The sequence below is a fragment of the Rana temporaria genome, chromosome 1, assembly GCF_905171775.1.
Source record: "Rana temporaria chromosome 1, aRanTem1.1, whole genome shotgun sequence".
Classification (NCBI taxonomy): Eukaryota; Metazoa; Chordata; class Amphibia; order Anura; family Ranidae; genus Rana; species Rana temporaria.
This window is the reverse complement of record NC_053489.1, coordinates 659155447-659166117: the sequence shown is the minus strand read 5'-3', so window position 1 is coordinate 659166117 and position 10671 is coordinate 659155447. Positions and strand designations below refer to the sequence as shown.

General features: G+C 46.7%; 1 protein-coding gene across 1 annotated transcript in view; it reads right to left on the bottom strand.

Moving 5' to 3' along the window:
- Nucleotides 1-3152: 3152 nt before the first annotated feature.
- Nucleotides 3153-10671, bottom strand: part of TEX261 (testis expressed 261) — a 36573-nt gene continuing 29054 nt past the window's right edge. The window contains exons 5-6 of the mRNA XM_040335521.1: nt 6045-6147; nt 3153-3834 (exon numbers count right to left, since the gene is read on the bottom strand). Coding sequence (XP_040191455.1) covers nt 3719-3834; nt 6045-6147 — 219 coding nt within the window. The 3' untranslated portion in view covers nt 3153-3718. The remainder of the gene's footprint in view (nt 3835-6044; nt 6148-10671) is intronic.

The window sequence follows — 10671 nt, the reverse complement described above, 5'->3', positions numbered from 1 at the left end:
CGCATCCATTTTCGGCTGTCTTCCTTTCGGGAGCTGCGGACTTCGGCTGTGTGACTGCCCGGAGCCGCCAGTCATGGCACATGCTCCTGAAGAAACGGCGCGGATGGAGGTTACTTCAGAGCGCACGCGCCGATGACCTCATTGCCGCATTATACAGTAAATATCGCCTAAATGGCGCAGATTTACAGTACCTATAAGTATTATTCTAGGCTTACCTATAAGTACAATGACTACAGGAGGGTTTATAACCTCTTTCACAGAACAGCTGCATTTATACTGAGGTTAAATTACACACAGATGGACTCTAACCTGTGTGGAGTTACAGACAGAAGAACAGGAAGTGAGGATTTCTCAGAAGAAATAAAAACATTTAAAAGCAAAATGGAAAGATGAGGTAAGTGAAGGAGGACTGCACTAAGGTAAAGGAAGATATTTAGGAAAAAAAAAAAAATTGTACCTTTACAAACCCTTTAAAAAAAAAAAAAAAAAAAAAAATGTACTATCACTGTACTGACACTGGCAGGGAAGGAGTTGCCATCAGGGGTGATCAAAGGGTTAACGGTGTGCCTAGGTTGTGTTTACTCACTGTGGGAGAGGTGCTTTAACCACTAGAGTACCGGGCCATCGTCAAATGACGGCTCCACGGTGACTCTGAAAACCCAACAGGACGTCTATTGACGTCCTGTATTCCTCCGGCCACTGGGGGGCGCGCTGGCGGCGGCGCGTCCCCGAGATGCCGATGCGTGTGCCTGGCGGTCGCGATGTCCGCCAGGTACCCGCGATCGTAACGAAAGAGCAGTGACGTGGAGCTCTGTGTGTAATGATGGGGTGTAAACACAGAGCTCCACGTCCTGTCAGGGGACAGAGGAGACCGATCTGTGTCTCTTGTACATAGGGACATAGATCGGTCACCTCCCCCAGTCACCCCCCACAGTTAGAACACAATACAGGTATACATATTAACCCCTCCCTCACCCCCTAGTGTTAACCCCTTGAATGCCAGTCACATTTATACAGTAATTAGTGCATATTTATCGCATTAATCGCTGTATAAATGTGAATGGCGCCAAAAACGTGTCAAAAGTGTCCGATGTGTTCGCCGCAATGTCACGGTGACAGTAAAAAAAAAAATCGCAAATCGCTGCCAATACTAGTAAAAAAATTAATAAAATAAAAATGCCATAAATCTATCACCTATTTTGTAAACGCTCTAACTTTTGCGCAAACCAATCAATATATGATCATTGCGATTTTTTTTACCAAAAATATGTAGAAGAATACATATCGGCCTAAACTGAGGAAAAAAAAAGTTTTTTAAAAAAAAAATTGTGATATTTATTAAATAAAAAAGTAAAAAATAGTGTTTTTTTTTAAATTGTCACTCTTCTTTTGTTTATAGCGCAAAAAATAAAAACCGCAGAGGTGATCAAATACCACCAAAAGCAAGCTCTATTTGTGGGAACAAAATGATAAAAAAATTGTTTGGGTACAGTGTAGCGTGACCGCGCAATTATCATTCAAAGTGCGACAGTGCTGAAAGCTGAAAATTGGCTTGGGCAGGAAGGTGCGTAAGTGCCTGGTATGGAAGTGGTTAACTAGGGGAAGGCAGAGATCCGTATTCCGGCTTAGCAGAAACACAGGATCAATGCCTTTCCTTACTGATAGAACAATATGCCTAGTTTATATAGGCAGATTGTTGTTCCGCCTGTGTAATTGATGTGTGCCGGTGGACGACATCGAGTCCGCAGTACCCGCCGCTGAGCAGGTCGCCGGTGGTACGTGCCCCAGACCTGGAAGTGTCAGATCACAAACTAGGTACGCGATTTGCCGCAGTATATCTATGGTGGGTGACCCGCAAGTGGTTAACCACTTGTGGTCGTCATTTACAATGCCTGGGGCACCAAGGTGGCTCTACAATGCCAGGAGGACGTCTATTGACGTCCTTGGCTCCTCCGGCCACTGGGGGTCAGTGAGGTGTCTATGCGCGTGCCTGCCGGCCGCGATGTCCGCCAGGTGCCCATGATCGGCCGTTATACAGACAAGGACGTGGATCTGTGTGTGTAAACACACAGATCCACGTCCTGTCAGGGAGAGGAGACCGATAGTGTGTCCCTTGTACATAGATCGGTCACCTCCCCCCACAGTTAGAATCACTCCTAGGGAACACATTTAACCCCTTCCTAGCCTCCTAGTGGTTAACCCCTTCCCTGCCAGTCACATTTATACAGTAATCAGTGCATATTTATAGCACTGTTCGCTGTATAAATGTGAATGGTCCCAAAAATGTGTCAAAAATGTCCGATGTGTCCGCCGTAATGTTGCAGTCCCCAAAAAAAATTAAAAAGTCATAACTCTGTCCCCTATTTTGTAGGCACTTTTTTTTTTTTAAAGCAGAGTTCCACCCAAAAATGGAACTTCCGCTTAATCCACTCCTCGCCCCCTTACATGCCACGTTTGGCATGTCATTTTTTTTTGGGGGGGGGGGGGGGGGGGCTTTAGGAGCCGAAAGCTGTCACTGCCGGGTGCCCACACTTAGAATGAAGACGCCGGCCGGAGAGGGGGGGAGAGAAGCTGAGCCCCGGCCGGCGCCTCGCTGGAACGTGGAGCAGGTGAGTGTATGTTTATTAAAAGCCAGCAGCTACAGTTTTTGTAGCTGCTGACTTTTAATAAACATTAAAAATGACTGGAACTCCTTTAAATTATGTAGAAAAGTACATATCGGCCAAAACTGAAATAGTTTTTAAAAAACAAAAATTGGGATATTTATTATAGCAAAAAGTAAAAAATAGTGTGTTTTTTTCAAAATTGTCGCTCTTTTTTTGTTTATAGCACAAAAAATAAAAACCGCAGAGGTGATCAAATACCACCAAAAGAAAGCTCTATTTGTGGGAAAAAAGGACGCCAATTTTGTTTGGGAGCCACGTCGCACGACCGCGCAATTGTCTGTTAAAGCGTTGCAGTGCCGAAAGCTGAAATTTCGCTTGGGCAGGAAGGGGGTATATGTGCCCAGTAAGCAAGTGGTTAATGACTATCCAGCGATGGGGTCCTCTCAGGATCCAAAAAAAGAAGTCTGCAGCAGTGACGTCAGCATGAGGAAGGGGGAGGGGTCTGTGGATTTGACACCATAAAAGACATATGGAAAAGACACAACATTAAGAAATAATGAGTTTATTTCACAGGCGCACTAAACTAGTGCAGTGAATTCACAAAGACTGGCAGGGTCCAGTATCTACCATGCTGAAAACACAATTTACATGTTCCTAGTTTCTGCAGAGCTCAGTAAGAAACCAAAAAGAGGAAGAAAAAAAAAAAATCTATTGGCACTAAACCGTTAAAAAATATCTGGCGCATAGAATCTACCCTCGGTTTCATAGATTTCCTTATATTATTTCTATTAGAACCTCCGATAAGTTCAGCACAAGTTCTATGAAGTGTCCCTCGTGTCCGGGGCGATGGCCGATAGGCATCCAATGAGGAGACTCCTCAGCTGCACCCCGGCCCCCTGCAGAGAAGTTTAGTGATGCCGATCTTTTCTTCTGTCCAAGGATATGAAAGGATGTTGTATTGCTGCAGCTTCTCCTCCCTGATAAATTAGAAGGCCCAGGCCAGGCGTCCAGTAGAGGCCACTTTCCGTGTATTCCCGCTCGCTCTGTCATGTGATTCAGCATGGCTGCCTTACACAGGTTTTCTCCACATTGTCCCGACAACCAAGAAAGCCTTAGTAGATTTTCTGCCTGCTGGGGAGGATGGCTTCCTTGATGAAGGAGAAGATGACCAGAATTCCCGAGCGCTTCCCTCTTTTACCCTTCGTGAAATAGTTTGACACGACATCATCTGCCAACAGAAATGACAACATTGCAATCAGTGTAAGAAATCCTTTTGTTGCCCACTACCATCACCATCGTACCACATCCTGAACCCGTCCAACAACAAAAACCAGCGGAGGCCACCAATAGGCGTTATTATTACAAAATAAAATTTACAGGTGCATCATTGGGAAAAATAAATAAAAAAAGTTATAAAATTATACACTTTTATTAACCGCTTGCCGCCCGCCAATATATGTCTGCAGCACGGCACAGGCAGGCAAAGAGACGTACCTGTACGTCCCCACCGCGATCTCCGCGCGCGAACGCGATTACCGCGGGCATACCCGCAATCGTCTCTAGAACGGGGAGATGTTAGGGTCAACACATCTCCCCGTTGTGCCTTGTGACACCGTCACTGATCGTGTTTCCTGTCACCGGGAACACGATCAGTGACATGTCACCGCAAGCCACGCCCCCTACAGTTAGAACACATCCCTAGGACACACTTAACCCCTACAGCGCCACCTAGTGGTTAACCCCTTCACTGCCAGTGTAATTTTTACAGTAATCCGTGCATTTTTATAGCACTGCACGCTGTAAAAAGGACAATGGTCCCAAAATTGTGTCAAAAGTGTCCGATGTGTCCGCCATAATGTCACAGTCATGATAAAAATAAAAATAAAATAGTAACAATATAAAAAATAAAGGATTAAAAAAAGGGCTATAAAACTGTCCCCTATTTCGGGGATATGCAATTAGCGGACCTCCAGCTGTTGCAGAACTACAATTCCCATGAGGCATAGCAAGACTCTGACAGCCACAAGCATGACACCAGAGTCAGAAGCATGATGGGACTTGTAGTTTTGCAACAGCTGGAGGTCCGCTAATTGCATATCCCTGCTTGTAGACGCTATAACTTTTTCACAAACCGATCAATAAACGCTTATTACGTTTTTTTTTTACCAAACATATGTAGAAGAATAAGTATCGGCCTAAACTGAGGGAAAACGTTTTTTTTTATATCTTTTTGGGGATATTTATGATAGCAAAAAGTAAAAAATATTGCATTTTTTTCTAAATTGTCGCTCTTGGCACAAAAAATAAAAACCGCAGAGGTGATCAAATACCACCAAAAGAAAGCTCTATTTGTGGGAAAAAAAGGGTCAATTTTGTTTGGGAGCCACGTCGCACGACCGCGCAATTGTCAGTTAAAGCGACGCAGTGCCGAATAGCAAAAAGTGGCCTGGTCATTTAGCAACAAAATGGTTCGGGGCTTAAGTGGTTAATAATCCCTAACTACTTTCATACCGGGCACTTTCACCCCCTCCCTTCCTGCCCAGGACAATTTTCAGTGCTATCGCACTTTAAGACAATTGCGCTGTCATGCAACACTTAACCCAAATGACATTTTTATCATTTTCTTTCATACAGATATAACTTTCTTCTGGGGGTATTTAACTTAATTGTATTCGCTTGCCGACCAGCTGCTGCAGTTTTACTGCAACATGGTACGGCTGGGTGAAATTACGTTATGTTACATCGCTTCGCCCTGTGGCCACTAGGGTGGGTGCGCGGCTGCTGCTCGCCCCCGGAGCCGATGCGAGTGCCCGGTGGGGGCAATGACCGGCGGGCGATCGCTCGTGACACAGCGAGAACAGCTCCCGGTTCTCTCAGGGGAGAAATGACTGTTCGGCTGTACATACAAAAGTATAAACAGCGGATCTGTCATTTCCCCTAGCAAATCCCATCCCCCTTCAGTTAGAACTGTGACCCTTAGCTGGACTTTATCTGGCCCTTGGGGCACAATTCCTCCCACTGACTCCAACAATGGGGCACTATACCAATGATGGGATACTGTTCGTCCTACTAATAGGGGGAATACTCCTCCTCCTATTGACCACCCATTGATGCTGGGCCCGTGACATTTTCTTCCCCTGCTGGCCACAATACGGCCCCCTCCAAAGTCTGAAGGACAATAAAGTGGCCCTTTGAAAAGTTTGGAGACCGAGTTAGAACATGCAGAAGGAACACATTTAATCCCTTGATCGCCCCCTAGTGTTAACCCCTACCCTGGCAGTGAAATTTTTACAGTAATCAGTGCATTTTTATAGCTCTGATCGCTGTAAAATTGTGAATAGTCCCAAAAGTGTCTGATCTGTCCACCATAATGTCGCAGGCCCGATAAAAAAAAAAAAACAAAAAAAACAAGTGTTGTCTCTGCCGACAGCGACTCACCTCCAAGCTGGACTGTAGATGGAAGTACATTTTCCCCTGCAGATAGCGACACGAAGAAGGAAAATGGGACGAGCCATAAGCAGAAGGTGAAGTAAGCCAGAACCTAGAAAAAGAAAAAAGGAAATACGTCATTCCCGTTCATTGCGCCGCAGTAAATAATGGCCGCCTTTATTGTGCAGGACAAGAATGTAAGTCGGCCAACATGGGACAAGGTCTAACCCTTCCCCATTATTCCCAATTCTGTCTTGTTTCTTCATCAGTTTTCTTTTTTGGCATACATGCGCCCCAAAGAATACAGGATGTCAAAGTGTGCCAATGTACAAACATTGTACAGCTTGTACTGTTCTATGCAGAGAAGGGCGGCCCTATATGTCCATTACATAGACAGCCTCTGCTTCTCTTTGGCCTGACTGACCTCACTTACTTCAATGCATGTTTAGCAAGGAGTGAAACCAAAGACTTTCTGCAGTCTCAGGCCCAGATTCACAAACGAAATACGACGGCGTATCTCCAGATACGCCGTCATATCTCTGAGTTGCGCCGTCGTATCTATGCGCCTGATTCTTAGAATCAGTTACGCATAGATTTCCCTAAGATCCGACCGGCATAAGTCTCTTACGCCGTTGGATCGTAACTGCATATTTACGCTGGCCGCTAGGGGCGTGTACGCTGATTTACGCTTAGAAATATGTAAATCAGCTAGATACGTGAATTCACGAACGTACGCCCGGCCGACGCAGTACAGATACGCCATTTACGTTAGGCCTTTCCCGGCGTGAAGTTACCCCTGCTATATGAGGCGTATATGCGGTGTACCAATGTTAAGTATGTCCGTCGTTCCTGCGACGAAATTTGAAAATTTTACATCGTTTGCGTAAGTCGTCCGTGAATGGGGCTGGACGTAATTTACGTTCACGTCGAAACCAATACGTCCTTGCAGCATATTTGGAGCAATGCACACTGGGATATGTCCACGGACGGCGCATGCGCCGTTCGTGAAAAACGTCAATCACGTCGGGTCACATAACATTAACATAAAACACGCCCCCCTGTCCCACATTTGAATTAGGCGGGCCTACGCCGGCCTATTTACGCTACGCCGCAGCAACTTATGGAGCAAGTGCTTTGAGAATACAGCACTTGCCCATCTAAGTTGCGGAGGCGTAACGTAAATAGGATACGTTACGCCCGCACAACAATACGCCGATCTACGAGAATCTGGCCCTCAAATGGTAGCCAGGGGCCCCATGATTCAGGTCAGGAAAGAGCCAATAAAAAAACAGCAGTTTGTTTTTATATTGATGGAGAGAAACTGGTATTTTTTTTTTTTAATTAAAGTAATAACTGACTGATTTTCTGCCATTATTTTTTTTTAAAGTTCTGCTATTACTGTTATACAGTTAGGATGTATACGCAGGTATAGTCACACCCCAACCAGCTGCGAATCGCACTGCAACGCACAGCGTCCCTGTTGTCCGTTTCAGGGAAGAATCTTTGCCTGAATTTGGCCCTGAAATGGAGCCAAAGACGCACAGTGCAGTGCGCTCCGCAGCCGCCCCAGAGATATGTGAACCGGCTCCATAGAGAGCTGGTCACATTCTCCTGCTATGCAAATTGGATACGGGGAAACCCTCATTAGGTGTGAACCAAGCCTTAGGGTTTGTTTTGCAATGGCAGCCACTGCACTGTGTGTAAAAGCAGCGGTCTGGCTCAAACGTGCTTGCCAGTGCACATGCATTCCTTGGCCCCGCCTCACCGCCAATAACAAGCTTATAACATTTTGAAATACAAACCTGTTTTCATTAAAAGGGGTTGCAAAGGTACACTTTTTTCCCCTAAATAGCTTCCCTTACCTTAGTGCAGTCCTCCTTCACTTACCTCATCCTTCCATTTTACTTTTAAATGTCCTTATTTCTTCTGAGAAATCCTCACTTCCTGTTCTTCTGTCTGTAACTCCACACAGTAATGTGAGGCTTTCTCCCTGGTGTGGAGTGTCGTGCTCGCCCCCTCCCTTGAGAGTCGACGTTATACTACAGGCTCTCGCGCAGGGAAGCTGACTTGCCGCCGTAAAAGGTCGGTGGGCGGTCGGCAAGTAGTTGAATACCTTATTTTGGACCCAGTAATGTAATCATTGAGTCCATATGCTCCTCTATGCAATGTAAGCAGATCATGACAGGTGGGAGGGGTCTGCAGGATGCTGCACATAGCTTCCAGAAATCATCACAACACCCTATTACATTTCTCAAGGGCTCTCAGCCCTGATGGAAACAAAATGGCATGATAGGTGGATGTCAGTCTGGAGGAGTGAGCATGCAGACCGCCCTGAGTATGGCAGGCCAATAATAGGCGATTGCTCGATTCCCCCCATCAACAGTCGTGTTGATGGGGAAACCCTCCAGCGCAGCGGTCTCAAACTGGCAGCCCTCCAGCTTTTGCAAAACTACAAGTCCCATCGTGCCTCTGCCTGTGGGAGTCATGCTTATAACTGTCAGCCTTGCAATGCCTCATGGGACTTGGAGTTTCGCAACAGCTGGAGGGCCGCCAGTTTGAGACCCCTGCCCCAGTATAGCTATTGTGTTCTCCTTGCTGGGAGTGATTGGAGCCGTCCCGGCCAGGAGAACCCCGCGATTATTGCTAGCAGCTTTAGCCACTGGCAGTAAACGCATGCTAGAAATTCAACATGCTGGTGGTACTAAAAATCGATCGATGAGTCGACTTGGGTACAATCAGCCTGGCCATACATGGATGGGATCTCAGCCAGTCCCTGCTGAACCAGCCAAGATTCTAACCATCTATGGCCGGCTTTCCTGTGCAAGCCTAAAGGGAATTCTTTAACCCTTTCTGTAGCACACAAGACAAGCACATTGTACATGCAGTGTGACTGCAGTGTAGCAATACATGAATAAAGTTCTATTGGGCTTCAATGACAGCTTCACGGCACACAACATGTTTTGCACCCATTGAGTACATTTCCAATGCACAAGACTAAATGGAGTGCTTGGGTATTTTTTTTTCTGTGTTCTTTAACCAATGAAGCAATTTCCATTCATAGTTGACACAACTGTTGGGGGATCCCATCTGAGGTTCAGTCCCGCGTCTGATCAGACCGTACAATCAGTGTCCTTGACAGATTAGAAGTAAATCTCTGACTAAACCTTGTGTGTGTGTTTCTGCTGAGAGGGGATTGTGTCTGCTCATCCTTTCGTAGAAGCCTCTTCTTTACACTCCAACCAGCTGCCTTGTATGATGTGGTGGACATACTGCCGAGTTGGATTTAAAGGCACATTCCAAACCTGCCATTCAAGTAACCATGAGAGCACAACCTGCTTGCACGGTGGGGGAGATTTACTAAACCCGGGGGGGGGGGGGGGGGGGGGGCACACAGAATCTGGTGTAGCTGTGCATAGAAACCAATCAGCTTGTTCAATAACACTTTGACAAGAAGCCCCCTTCACATCAGGTCAAATCTCAGCCTATTTCCCGGCAATGACACCGTCCCAATCATTGCAACGCCGACTTTGCAGATGAAGTCGCACAATTTCAAAGTCGCGTTCGATAACTAAAACCGAGAAGCCGATTGGTTACCATGCAAAGCTGCACCAGTTTTAGTAAATCTCTCTCAATGTGTCCTACATCCTGGTCCCGATTCTCTGGACCCAGCCGCAGTATATGCGTATTCCTCGGACGGTCTCCAAACTAAGAAGCCAATTTACCAGACATTTAATCCCTGTAGAACTACTTTTACCTACAGGTAAGTGTATGATAAGACTTACCTGTAGGTACCGTGAATTTCTCCTAAATGTGCACAGTGTAGGAGACATTGACTGTATCCGCATGTGCCGACGTCATCGTCACTGAAGAAACTGCTCACTCGTGTCATTTCTTCAGCTGCAGTGCCGTTACCGCGGGAGTGACGTCATCACGGCTCCGGTCGATCACAGAGCCGAAGCCCGCGTACCCGAAAATAACTCAGGGATGACATGTCGCCGGTCATATCGGTGTACGGGGACCGCTGCAACAGAATCGTTCTAAGGCAAGTATTTCATAATGAGCGCAGCACTGAATAGGGGGGGGGGGGGGGGGGCTTGGGAGTTGGAGCTGCGGGAGTTACCCACCATATGTTCTAGCAACCAATCACCTGCTGTTTAATTTAATTTTTGCTGCGGCTCCCTGTCCAGTGTTGCTGTGCCTCTGGCCTTCCGTCCTGGAAAACCATGCAAGGTAGGAGAATGAAAGGGAGTGGAGGACATGGTTGTGAGGGGGATAATGTTATAGGGGGGGGGCTAAGACAAAGCTGTGGGGGAAGGGAGAGTTTGAGAAGGGCGACAGAGTTTACGGCTGTGAATGAAAGGGGGGGGGGGGGGTAATGAAGTGGGGTTCAGAATACTCCTGTGATGGGGGTGATGAGAAGGGGGCCGGGAAAACTACTGTGATGGGGGTGATGAGAAGAGGGCCAGGAACACTGATGGGGGTGATGTGAAATAAGGAACTGATGTGGGGGGGGGGGGGGGGGGGGGTTGTCATATGCAGGGGGGGGGGGGTGGAATGCTGAGGACAGAGACACCATTGTGATATAAAAAGGAAGGGGGGGCAGTGATGAAGGATTTCATTCATCACACAAACATAC